This window comes from Grampus griseus (genome assembly GCF_964374135.1).
Source record: "Grampus griseus genome assembly, chromosome: 20".
NCBI lineage: Eukaryota > Metazoa > Chordata > Mammalia > Artiodactyla > Delphinidae > Grampus > Grampus griseus.
In genome coordinates, this window is record NC_139014.1 from 17251506 (window position 1) to 17264490 (window position 12985).

General features: G+C 55.6%; 2 protein-coding genes across 8 annotated transcripts; both read right to left on the minus strand.

Moving 5' to 3' along the window:
- Positions 1–2125, minus strand: HEXIM1 (HEXIM P-TEFb complex subunit 1). The gene has a single exon (XM_082680097.1). It carries the CDS (start codon positions 1427–1429, stop codon positions 386–388), a length of 1044 nt encoding a protein of 347 aa, XP_082536223.1. The 5' UTR covers positions 1430–2125; the 3' UTR covers positions 1–385.
- A 4057-nt stretch (positions 2126–6182) lies between these two features.
- On the minus strand, positions 6183–12451 carry ACBD4 (acyl-CoA binding domain containing 4). Of its 7 annotated transcripts, none has more exons than XM_082680103.1 (10): positions 12373–12451; positions 11849–11978; positions 11471–11591; positions 11315–11399; positions 10914–11034; positions 10605–10691; positions 10213–10283; positions 10044–10119; positions 9185–9324; positions 6183–6793 (listed from the first exon to the last, which is right to left on the minus strand). In XM_082680103.1, exons 2-10 carry the CDS (start codon positions 11934–11936, stop codon positions 6686–6688), a joined length of 897 nt encoding a protein of 298 aa, XP_082536229.1. In that variant the 5' UTR covers positions 11937–11978; positions 12373–12451; the 3' UTR covers positions 6183–6685. The 7 variants fall into 7 exon arrangements, with proteins under 7 accessions (XP_082536229.1, XP_082536228.1, XP_082536227.1 ...); XM_082680102.1 differs by having other exon boundaries at positions 10044–10122; XM_082680101.1 differs by having other exon boundaries at positions 11315–11414.
- Positions 12452–12985: the final 534 nt, after the last annotated feature.

The window sequence follows — 12985 nt, forward strand, 5'->3', positions numbered from 1 at the left end:
TTACATTTACAAATATTAAATTTATTATAACCAGAATGAATTGAATGGTTCTCAGATTTGGCCACCTTATAGCTCCATTTAAGGAGGGGATTTTTAACAGAAAAATGCTTTATAACTTGGTCAAATTACACATTAAAAAAGAAAAAAACTCCTAAAAAGGAAAACAAGAAAAGCAACCCTTCAGTTTCACATAATTAAAGAACAGGAGAAAGCACACAAGCTACATCATAGCTAAATTTACCAAACCAACCAAAGCCAGGGGGGATTTCTTTTCTGATTATGTGTCATAAAAAGGTCCACTGTCTTATATACACATGTATATAATGTTACATTCCGTCACTGTAAAAAGTCCCCTTTGCCCCCCTCCCCCCCCAAAAGTTTCAGTCTAGTCTCCAAACTTGGACAGCGGTGCTCGCTCCTGCTGCCGGTGCAGTTCGTTCTCCGTCAGCAGCTGGAGGTTCTCGGCGCGCAGCCGGTCTAGCTCCAGCTCCAGCTCCCGGACCCGCGCGTCGTCGCCGCCCAGCCGCTTGCTTTCCAGCCGCAGCCGGTTATTCTCGTCCTCCATACGCGAGAGGCACTTCTCCAGCTCCAGGTACTCTTTGATGAGCTCCTGCTTGCTCATGTTCTGCAGGCTCTCCGCGTGGTACCGCTCGTAGGTCTCCGAGAAGTCCCGCTGCAGAAACTCGCTGCCGTCTCCTCCCATCCCGTCGCTGCCCCCATCCTCCTCGCCCGCTTCTTCCATAAAGTCCTCATCGCTGGTGTCGTCAGATTTGGCAGCGGCCCGTTTGGGATAGAGGCCGGTTTTAAGATCCGGCTCCTCCTGGTCGTGATCATCCATGAGGAACTGCGTGGTGTTATAGGGAGCCACTGGCTGGCCCTTGGCGAACATCTCGGCTCGAATCCTCGAAGCTCGCAGGCTCTGTTTCTCATCGAACTTTTTCTTCTCCTCCCAGGTCAGCGTGTAGTACGGTTTCCAATGCCGCTTCTTCTTCGAGGGGCGTCTCCTATGTTTTTTCTTGCCCAGCTGTCTCTGCTGCTGTCCCCACGCCTCCTCGCCCCCTGCGGTAGAAGCTCCCAACTTGTTGGCCTTCGGCCTCTGTTCCCCTCCCGCCGCCGGCTGGGGGGAACCGCCAGCGGACAAGTCGTCCCCATTCTGGCCCTTCTCACCCGCTTCCGGACAGCTGGATTCTGGGCAGACCTGGGTCTGCACGGGAGGCGGCTGGAGCTCCAGGCTCCCTTCCCCGCCCAGCCCCGGAGAGCCACCCGACTGGGGGGACGCTCTCGATTGCCACCTACTGTCCTCCTCGGGCACCCGCTCCTCCGCGCCTGGGGGGCGATCAGAGTTCGGCTCTTCATGGACAGCAGCAGCACCTGTACAGTTGCTAGTTTGAGGCTGGTGCTGATACTCTGACAAGAGTGGCTCGGCCATTGCTAATAGAATCCTCTTCTCGGAGTTTGAAGAATTTTGGCTGTAAGTCCTTAAGGAAAAAAGGGTTTTCTTTTCTTTCAAAAATGTCCAGCACAGTCCTCTTCGGTCTGTAATTCCTGCAGTGATGCCTTCAGCCAGTCCTTCTGTCAGCAAACTCCAGTTGCAATTTGGGGGCGCTCAAGTCAGTAAAGGGTTAAGGGCCCACAGCGCGGCCGGCTAGCGGGTCCAAGGGGGTGCAGCAGCAGGAACAGTAGGTGTTGTGCAGGGGGGGGTGGGCCTCAAGCCTCCCCGCAGAGCGCCCCCGCGATCAAGGAGTTGGTGGGCAAGGAGATTAGGTTAAATCCAACGGGCTAAACCCAGCCCCGAAGGGGTTAAAACTACCCGATGACGCTGACTCCGAGGGGCCGGATCCACAAAGGGTTAAATCCCCTGCCGCAGAGCCCACAAGGGGTTAAAGTCCCAGAGCCTCCTCCTCCCACTTCCACGGGTGTCGCTCCAACCCGTGCTCCCACTTCCCTAGGCCCGGCCGGAGCCTCAGCCGAGGACAGACAAACTCATCTCCCCTTTGGCTCGATGCTCTGCTCAGCTCAGTTCTCCTCCGCCTCCTCCTCTTTTTCCTCCCTCCCTCCTCCCCCCTCCGACAGCTCCTCTTCCGCCTCCTCCCCCAACTTCCCCTCCCAACCTGCCTCTCCACCTGCCAACTTCCAACTGCTGCCTCCCAGCCCTCTGCGCCCCTTTTATATAGAAGACGGTCCGCCCCGCCCATGCGCATGCGTAACGGGGTCCCCATCGCAGGAAGCTGGGAGTCGTAGTTCCCATCTTTCAGGCCCGCCGTCCTCTCGCGCCGTGCGACGTAGCCAATCCCAGGGCGCGTCGGAGGCGTCTTCCAGGCCACCTCCTTCCATCGTTTATCCCTCGCTAGAGAAACGTGAGCGCCCATTGGTCAAGAGGCACATGTCTCGCCGAGGAAGGAAGGCCGATCGCAGAGAAGATGGGGCGGGTTCTGGACCATACCATTCTGCTTCAGGAATACGAGAAGATTCGATGGCCTATGAGGGCCCGCACAGAATATTTTTATGAAAAGGTGCGTCCTAAAGGCTACTATTGTATTCTGTCCTCAGCGGAAAGGTTCTGAAGGTCATAAACACTTGTTAGCTAAAGCAAGAATGGTTTACTCCTAAAAAGTAGTCCCTAAAGTGTAAACGAGGATTTAATTCTGTAAAGAGAGATATTGGCCCATGGCTAATAATTCTCGATTCTTAAAATTATAGGAATGTCTTTAAGGTGTGTGGTTAGTGACTGGGATTGACGTTTGCGGAAGGATATTGTGAACACATTTTTGTTTAAAAAAGCGCATGAAGAAGTAAACAAATGAAGAATAAAAAGTGCCGCCTTAAAGGGACAGTGTGACTGCGTTAGGGCAGCAACCTCGGACTAGGCCTCGGAAAATGAGAAAGCAGGTTCGAGTCCCGGTTGATGTCCGCCTTCGGACTGGTCTCGGGACCCTTGGCCGAAAGTGGCCGAGTCCCAGCCCCAGCGTAGTCCTTCTGGGCCACCGCCGCCCCAGGGGCCAGTGCAAAATGGTGGGCCGTGACCGAGGCTCTCGCCTGGGCCGGGAAGCACCGGGTGTGCGCCCTGGGCTCCCCCGAGACCCGGCCTGTAAGGCCTCGCCCCCTCCTCCCCCTCTCCGGGCCTCAGCTTCTATCGAAGAAAATGGTCTTCTGGGGCCGTCTTGGTCTCTTCAGTTGGGAACCGACCAGGACATTTTCCTGAGCCCGGACAGGAGAGTCCAGGGCTGCTGCTGAGCCTCTTTGTTGGGGGAGGGGTTCGAAGTTAATGCTGAGTTGAAATAATCGAGCCTGGCTAGTCGAGAGAGAAGGGGGAATCAGCCACAGAGGCTCTTCCTTGTCAGTGGGCGCTGGGCAATACCGGGAGGGAAGCAGAGCCAGAGGCTTCCGCAAGGAGGAAGCCTTGCCCAGAAATGGAGGCAGGGGGATTCTGGCCCAGAACTGTGGGACAGATTCATGGCGGAGTGGAGGGGGGCGGCGACATAGTCTCCTTGTGAAAATTCTCCAGATTCCAAGCTCCCGCCCAAAGGACAGGGGCCGGGAGTAGCCCAAACCCTCCGCCCAATTCACTTAGGCCTAAAATCACCCCGAAATCTCAGTTTCTCCCACTTGCCATACGCACAGTGACCCGTTCTATTCTTACTGTTCTTACTATTTCTTCCTCAGCTGCCGTGTATTACATTGCAACGGCTTTCCACCGCACAACGTTCTTTTACACACAGAACCATTTGCCCCACCACAACAGCCCAGTGAGTTAGGCAAGGTAGGGATTATTGTCTCCATTTTAGAGATAAGAAATCTCAGAAATTGACTTGTCCAAGGTCACATGACAATTGAGTGGCAATTTCAGCTAAAGCGAAGGTCTTTGTGTGTGACCCCGTGCCATTTTTCTTTCTGTCACAAACACAGAATTCCTTTTTTTTCTTAAGAACGCTAGATTTGGTTCCTTTTCATCTCCAACAACTTCAGCCTAATTCAGGTCCTTATTTCTTTTTTCTCTCTCTCCTTTTTTACCCTCTCCCCCAACCTTTTTTTTTTTTTTTTTTTCTGGCTGCACCACACAGCATAAGGGATCTCAGTTCCCCAACCAGGGAACGAACCTGGCCCCCTGCAGTGGAAGCGGGGAGTCTTAACCACTGGACCACCAGGGAAGTACCCCAGGCCCTTCTTCACTTAGCAAATAGAAGGGCACAATGGTGAATAAAATGTCATCCTTGCTACTCAGGTACTGTGTAGCGAGGCCATCAAACCACAGTAAGCAAGTGAAGAAACTCCTGGTAGGAGCTTGTGAGCCAAGTTGCTTAGGAGTTGAGAATTGTGGACAGGTTTCATGCAGGAGGTGACTTCTTGGCTGTCTCTGAAAGACGAAGCATTTTCAGGCAGAGTAGCATGAAGTAGGGCATTCTATGAAGAGCAAGCATCTCATCCCAAGACAGGTCTTGTCTGGGGACTCAGGAGTGGTTCTGTGGGGAAGTGGTGATGGGTATGCCCAGAGGGAGAGGCAAGCAAGAGTGACCCTGAGGCACATCCAGGTGTTTTGAGGTTGAACATCCTAGCCTGTTTTCCCTGGGCTTCCAAGAACTCAGGTCTATCTGAAAAGCCTGCCCCTCCTCTGTGCTGCTTCATCAGTCACACAGGAGGCTTCCCGGGAGCAAGAGCTGCCCCTCACACTGGGAGCTCCCCGAGGAAAAGAGTCTTTGCAGAGAACTCGACCGAGAGTCAGAGACTTCCAAATTGTTCCATTTTCAGACGCCTGAGGACTCCTGGGTACCCTCAACCAGGGGATTTGGAAGGTAAACTGAGCCCAACCTCAGTCTACTGGACAGGGCTCAGCTGTATGGACTCATTTGCCCTATTAGGGGAGGGGTGGCCAGACTGATATTTCGTAACTCTAGAATTCTATGAAAGGAGGCCACGCACCTTGATATTAGCTGAGGTTTAACTCTTTGCTAGGCATTTACAGGTCCTGGTCATTTATTTTTAATTTTTTAAATTTTTTTATTTTTATTTTTGGCTGCGTTGGATCTTTGTTGGATGTGCGCGGGCTTTCTCTGGTTGTGGCAAGCAGGGGCTACTCTTCGTTGCGGTGCGCGGGCTTATTGCAGTGTCTTCTGTTATTGCAGAGCATGGGCTCTAGGCGCGCGGGCTTCAGTAGTTGTGGCGCGCCAGGGCTCGAACCTCTGTCCCCTGCATTGGCAGGCGGATTCTTAACCACTGTGCCACCAGGGAAGCCCCTGTCCTGGTCACTTAAACCCCTGGAGTGCCTTATGATGAAGAGATCTTCATCGTTATCTCACAAAGCAACCCAGGCTCAGAGCAGTTAAGAATCTTGCCCAGGTCACACAGCTAGTATGTGCAACTGGTGGAGCTGGCTTCCGCCCGACTCCTGCATCCGCAGCATCAATTTGGTCCCTCTTCCACTGCCCTCCAGTTGTCCATCCTTAACACACGGGTTAACTCAAAATTTCGGAGCCCCAGCAGTCTGCAGCAGCCAGCGACCCCCGGAGGTCTCTGCACGCTCCGGCACTGGGCCCACCCCGACCGGGGCTCCCGCGCAGGGCCCCGCCCCCACTCCTCTGGGAGGGGCGGGAACGAAGCTCCCGCCGGCCTTGGCCTTCCAGAAAGTTCCCTGGGAAAGCCCGAGCGCAGAGGTCACCGGGAGGGGGAACGGGGAGCGAGCAGCTGAGGAGGGGGAAGGGGGCAGTGAGCACCTCTGGGGCCGGGATGTCGGCCCCGACCCTACGCCTGGCGCGCGGAGCAGGGAGTAGCCGCCCTCCCCTTCGGGCGTGGACGGAGCCTGTGCCCGGGCCCCGCCGCACTCCTCTCCTCCCGCCACCCCTAGCTCGCCGGTTCCCTCCCCCCGGCCACGACGGGGCGGGGGGCGGGGCCGCGGCCCTGGCCCCGCCCCCACCACGGCGCATCTCCTCCGCCTCCGTTCCAGACCCTGGGCTGGTGCCTCCACTAGCCCGGGTAGCTGGGAAATGCTTCTGGGACGCCGCCCGCTGGCCTCTCGGGGCCGTCCACGGGCAGCGGGGGAAGGGGCAGGGAAGGGACTTGAGGCTCGCGCGCCCCGGACCCGCTTCCCGCCTCAATCCGTGGCAGCCCAGACGGCAGAAGATGAAGGTTTTATTTTATTTAGTGAAACACTCTTTTGTAAGTTAATGTTTAGTGAAGACGTCCTGAGTATATGTGGGGGTAGGGCGGCCAGGAAAACGGAGCAGACTCCCCTCCCCCGGGGTTAGCTCTCTCCGCCTTTCCCCAGCTCGGTCAGGCCTCCCAGCCAATCATTCTTCCAGGCTCCGGCCCAAGTCCCAACTTGCCCACGAGCTGAGCCTCCTCGGGGAGAGGCTAGGGTGGGAAAGGAGTCAGGTGACCCAGAGGCTGGGGAGGGCAGAGGCTGAGACCCGGCAGCTCCGCCCCAGAATCAGCCGCCAACCCTGAACTGGGGACGTGCACCACACGTGCAGCCTCCTCAGGGAGCCTGAGGTGGTTGGGGGTGAGAGGAGGGGAGTTCTGTGGAGCTGCAGTAAGAGTGGAGTCCTATCCGGCTCCCCATTAGGGGAGAGGTGCCAAGGCAAACACTAATTGGGGCAGGAAGGGGGTGGGAGCGGGGTTTAACGCCGTTCTCCTAAACTCTAGGAAGGCTCAAAGTCTCCTCCGTTGGCTGCAGAGACTCCTCCATTGAGAGTCACCTCTTCTGGGTCCGAAACTGTCGGAAGAGCCACTGGACGATGAAGGGCCACAGGAGGAAGAAGAGCAGCGTGGGAACAGAGAGCCCAGTGCCGGGCCTTGGCCTCTGCCGCCAAGGGGAGAGAGTCAGGAGCCAGCCCGGGCCTCAGCACAGGCTGGGCCCTCCTTCGCAACCTGCTTGCAGAGCTCAGGTGGGAGCTTCTGCCTCCCTCTCCCCAGTCTGAGGACTGGGGCTCCCAGTTTGTCCCTGACACGTTGAGCCCTAACTCCCTCCCATATCCTCCTCCAAGGTGCCGAGAAGGCTGAAGGCTGGAGAGGCTGCTGAGTGGAGAGACTGGCTTCGAGGCGTCTCCTCTGGGCCACAAAGCAGTGACCCTGTTGGTGTGGCCCGAAGACCCCATATTGTAAAGGACATGCCACATATTTCAAATGAGGACCCTGGGTGCTCAGATTTTAGTTTCTAAATACCATTCTCTGCTGAATGGAGAAGTGGCAGATTTTAGGTCTGGAGCAGGGAAGGTAGAATTGAATGTGAGACGTCTTGTACCAGGAAGCAAGGAAGCTTTTAAAGATTAATGAGGTCAAATTACCAGAACATAGGACCCAGCTTGAAAGGGTCCCACCAAAGTTGTGACAGCCTGGGCATCAAAAAGAATGATGATTGCAGTTGACTGAAATACTGAGTCTTTAAAATCCATGAGTTCATGATGATACTCAAAGAGAAAGGGGAAATTTATCACCACTGAGGTGGCTGTTAAATCAACTCCTTACTCTAAAAATAGATAATTAAAGAGAAAGAATTAAGCACTTATTCTGCCTTCCATAAGGCACTGTATTTCAGGGAAATCCTAGATGATCAGGGAAACTCTACAGAAAAATGACAGCTAATAAATGTTAAAGGAATAATAGAATTTAAAAGTCAACATTGTTTTTTGTAACCAGTAAATAAATTATTGATCCAGGCAAGGAGTATCTATCAATTGTCAAAAGCTGTATGTCAAATGGGCTTGATGGGGAACTGGACATTCCCTGGCTGCAAGTGGTGGGAACAGACTGTCACCCCTTCATCCCTGCTAGTGGTCCACACTAAAATCATTCACGGTAGGACATCCAAATATGTGTCCCTTGATGTAAAGAAAGAACATCACTTCTGATGTAATCTGGTCATGTAAACTAGCCAGGAGGCTGTCATCAGACAGACCACAAGAGTGGAACATTCTACAGGACCACTATCCAGTCTCATCCGCAAGTCAGTAGCAGGGAAGAGGGACTAGTCTAGACTAACAGAGTCTTAAGAACAGAGGCTCCTGGCCTGGACAGACAGGGAAGGTGGAAAAGGGGATTTGAATGTAGATTGTGTATTTGATGATATGAAGGAATTACTGTGTGTGATAAAATTTTGTTTTTGCTAGGTAGTAGAATGTCCTATTTTTAGAGATGCAAATCCAAGTATCTCAGGGTGGAAACCTTTAAAATCTTCAGCATATAAAATTAGTAAAAGGTAAACAATAAATGAAACCCTGGGGGGTGAGTGTTGAAAGGTTAGCCGCTGTGGATCTGAGGGAATTCCTGCCAACCTGGCTGACACCCACTGTGCCAAGGGGGTGAAGAGTCACGTGAGTGATTCCCCCGCATCCAGGAACTCAGCCGTCCCCTGCCCCCACCACTCCAGGCTTCGCAAGAACAGACTCACTCATAGTGAGTGGTGGATGCCAGCTTTGGTGGGAGACAGACCTAGGGCCACTCCCAGCTCCATTACTTAACGTTAATACTAACAATGAACCCCATATGAGAAGTCCCCCCCCCGGGCACTGCGGAAGCACCTACATGCATTATGTCATCTAATCCTCAAAGCAGCTCTCAGGCTGTGTACCCTCAGGTAAGTTACTTAACATCTCAGAGCTGTAGTTTCCTCATCAGTAAAAGGGAAATGAAAAGAAAACCTATTTCACTGGTTTGTTTTGAGGATAAAATGAGATAATGCAGGTAATGTGTTTGGCACACAGCTGGGGTTCCAGAAATGGCCGCTGTGATTTATTTTGCAGAAGCAGAGGTGTAAAGGGTAAGCAGACCTAGAAGTTGAGAGAAGGGAGTGAGCGATGCAAGGGCTGAATCTGGGTAGGGCGAGACAATAAATCTGGGAACAGAAGTCCTGACTGAGGGGCAATAGGGACACACCCCCCCAGCCCCAATGCAAAGAGCAGACACATTCTGGCCCCTCCAACTGCTGGAATTCCATCTGTCCTCAGTTACTCTTCAGGCAGAGGGAGATAAGAGCAGGAAAGGAGGGCCTCTCCCAGTTCCAGGCTGGAAGCATTACTACAGACCCCCTGACTTCCTTGCCTGCGCCACGAGCCACAACATTCTCTGGAGAAGGCAGAGGTGTGAGCAGGCAGAGACGTGGGGACAAAGACAGAAGTGGCTGGATGAGGAGTCCAGAAAAGAGACCCTCAAAGTGCTGCCCCAGCCTTGCCCTGGGCCTTCGGACAGGGCTCACCTGCTTGCGGGGGACAGGCATGCTCTCCAGGCTCTGCAGTCTCCCCTGGACGTCCCGCATGCTCTCCTGCAGCGCCCGAACCGTCCCCACCAGCCATGTGTCCAATTCCTGGGGCCCCAGCAGGGTGCTTTCCAATCTCCCTGCAGTGCACAGACACACAGGGAAGGGGACTCAGGAGGCACCTCAGCTAGGGGCAGGGTGGTGGCAGGCTGGGGCAGGTCCAGGGAGAATAAGAGTAGAGTGCGATCCCTTGTACCAAGTGTGAGTCTTGTGAAGCCCATCCATGTGGCTGAGTAATGGGCTGCCAGGGGTTTGAATCCCAGCAGGACTACCGCTTAGCTGTGTGACTTTGGGCAAGTCAGTAACTTCTCTAAGCCTCGTTGGTCAACTGAAAATTATGTCATCTCCCTCACAGGGCTGCTCGCTCTGAGGAATAAAGGAGATAATATTTATGAAAGTGCCCTTATGGGATGTGGCACACTGGAAGTTCTAGAAAGGGACAGGGCAGAACTCATTGTCCTAAGAGAGTCCCAAATGGGAGACCCAGAGAGAGAGGATGACTCTCAAGACCACGTAGGTATAGGTGAGAGAGCTGGTCTAGGAATTCTACCCCAGCTGCCCTTCCTCAGTGCCAGCCAAGAGTACAGACTCCTGGCGGCCCTCGGAGAGGAGGCCGGGCAGTGAGTTTGCCCATCCAGGCCAGTGTCTGGCTTTAACCCTTCCTGGGCAGAGGCTAGGCACTCTCTCCAGTGCCTAGTGTTGGATTTCACCTCTTCCCACGAGGGCAGCCAGGGGAAGGCCCAGGGCACCAGAACCATGGGAACGGCCAAAGGGGGTGAAGGGTCAGTCAGGGGCTCACCTTTCTTTGCAGGAGACTCGGTGCTGTTTCTGGTGTTGAGCTCTCCTCCCAGGGCACCCCTCTGCTCTGCCCCAACCTGCTGAGAAGAGTCACAAAGTCCAAGGGGGGTGGTGGGAGCAGCTAAGGCCCAGTGGGGTAGGGAAGGGGAGGCAATGGGAGTGGGTCTCACCAGCTCAGGCTCCAGCTGCTCCATGGAATCACAGAAAACCTCAGAGTCCTGGTCCCTGGGTGGCTGGGACTCTGAGAAGGGGATGAGTAGGGTTAGTGACAAGAGGGGGGCCACGGAGGGAGGGGAGGGGGGTGCATCTAGGCAGAGGCATCTGTCCAGGGCACACTAGAGATACTGCCACAAGAGGCACAGATGGCTCCCTGAGTGGGGCTCTGGATCAGGAATCCCAGAACCTGCCCCTGGCCTCTGGGAACGCAGGCGGTCTCAGTGTCTGGGCACGAGGCGTGATAGGCACAGCGTGGCACCTAACCTGCTACCCTCCACCCTGCCTGGAGGTCCCCCCCACCTCCGGCCTGGGTTTTGCCCTCTGCCCCTCCTGCCCAGGCACTGACCTGGGCTTGGGGGTGCGGGTTCCTTGGGAAGGCAGGGAGGCTCTGGGGCAGGCTCAGCATCTCCATTCAGCACCTGCTCTTTCCAACCTGCGGAGACACAACACCCAGAGGTGGGGCTGGGAAGACATCAGGCCCCTGCTCCCCAATTAGCCATGGACTCTGCCTGAGACCCACCCCATCAGGGGCACTGGTTGCGGTCCTTACAGGGACATCACCTAGAGCCCTCTGCCCCCAGGCTCCCCTCCAACTGAGCAGCCCCCCGAGACAGTTCAGTCAGCACTAGTGGAGCTCCCAGCCTGGGGGCCTGACCTGTGACCCTTTTCAGGAAGGTCTCCGGGGGCCTCGGCATGTCAGGGATCACCTGGTACAGGGGCTCGAAGTAACCAAACATGTCCTCTGCCACCTCGCCCAGGGGCACCGTGTCGATCACCTGTGCAGGAGGGGGTCTAATGGGGAAGGGCTGGCCCCTCCCACCACTGCCCCCTTGAGCTGGGCCGCCTCCACCCTGCTTCTGCCCTGTCATACCTCTCCCCCTTGTGCCCAGTCAGGAACCAGAGACAGGCAGGGGTGGGGGAACAGCATGAAGGTGGTTAATTCCCATAGGGGTATCAACGTGCAGGAAACATAATGGGGGTCAGACTGGAAGGGTGGGGGGCAGGCCACCTGGCTGAGAGCTTGGTCACAGAGAGGAGTCTGCAGCCTCTCCCTACCCTCTGGGCCACCAGCTTCATCTCAGTGACGTAGGCGGACATGGCCTGCTCCCTGCTCATCTTGCCCAGGCTGTTCCAGGCATCCCTGGGGGACAGAAGGCTGTGAAATGCTGGTTGACAGCTGAGGCTTGTTTGCCCAGCCGATGGGGAGCTCACCATTTATAACGTCCAATAGGGTCCCAGAACCCAGGCTGGGGGACCAGGCAGGGCCCCATGGTAGCCTGCTTGTAGTAGCTGTAGAATCGCAGCATCTCTTTATAGGAGGGGCGGTAAGAGCCTGGGCAGGGGTTGGGAAGTGGGGGAGAAAGCATCACTCCCAGCTCCAAGAGGATGGAGGTGAGGGGAGAACCACCCTTGGGGAGGGCAGAGATGGCGAGGGGTCCCACCAGGGCAGCTGGACAGGGGCAGGTGGCAGAGGGGACCCCCAGGACAACTCAGGCAGGGACTTGTCTGTAAAAACTGCCAGGATCAAAGCCTCCTGGGAGGCGGACCCCAGTCGTCTTGACCCCCAAATGCGGGTCCCCATGCCCTCACCGTTCTTAGGCAGGTTCTGAATGACGCTTACTGCGGCCTGGAACTGTTTCTGGCAGTCCGGCTCTGGATTTTCATTTTCGGTACCCATACCCAGCTGCTCTGAGCCTTGGGGCCCTACTTTTGAGCGACTCTGCAAGAACAAACCTGTGTGTGAGCAGGCTCCAGCCAGCCCCACCTGCCCCCCGCCCCAACTCCTCCCTGGCACACGCCTCTGTAAGTCACTGGTCCATTTTCCAGGAGCAAACTAAGCTCTTTAGAGGCCTGAGTGAGACACCCTGGGAGGTCAGAAGCTGCGACTGAGGAGACACCTTTTCCTACCCCAAGGCAGCGTGGGTGCGGCCAGGATGGGTGGAGAGGACCTCGGTGTGTGGGTGGAGAGACAGGTGGCAAGTGCCTCTCTAGATGCACATCTCCAACTCCTAGACAGGAGAACCCGCAAGCCGAGAGGAGACAGGGCGGGGCAAACATCCTCCCACCCCGGCCCCCCATACCCCGGCTCAGCTGCCCGGCCGCCCGACACTCACCCTCAGCGCCCACTGCCCGGACACCTGGGTTCCCGCTCGCCACTAGCCGGAAGCTTCCGATTGACCTCCTGGCCGGGTCTGGCCCGGATGGGGTCGCGGAGCAAGGGGGAAAATTGAAGCCAATGAGAGAGCCCGTTTCAGATTTCTTCTACACCTCGACCACTCAACGCGGCCCTTTCGAGATTATGCAAATAGTTTAGCCGTGCCTCTCCCAATCAGGCGGGGCAAATCCGCGGGTTGGTTCCTCAACCCTGGATCGCCAGAGGCAGGCGGAAGCGTCCCCTGGTGGACACCGTGAAATGACGCTGTCTCTTGCGCCCCCTCTGGCGGAAACCCGCTAGTCAGCTGAACCCAGGTCCCCCAGATTCGAGCCACGCAACTCAGCTCTCCAGACACGTAACAGGCGCTGGGGATAAAAGGGGGAATCATGTTCTGAGGTCAGGGGTTCTAAAGGAGGGACACTGGAGCTGAGTTTTGGAAGCCTTAAGAGTAAGCCAGGAGAAGAATGAGGAAGGTCATTTCTGGAGGAAGGAATTGCAGGATCAAAAGTACAGAGGAGAAGACTAAATATTTAGAAAGAATATCCAGAGAGGTGTGGAGACGCCAGCCAGCA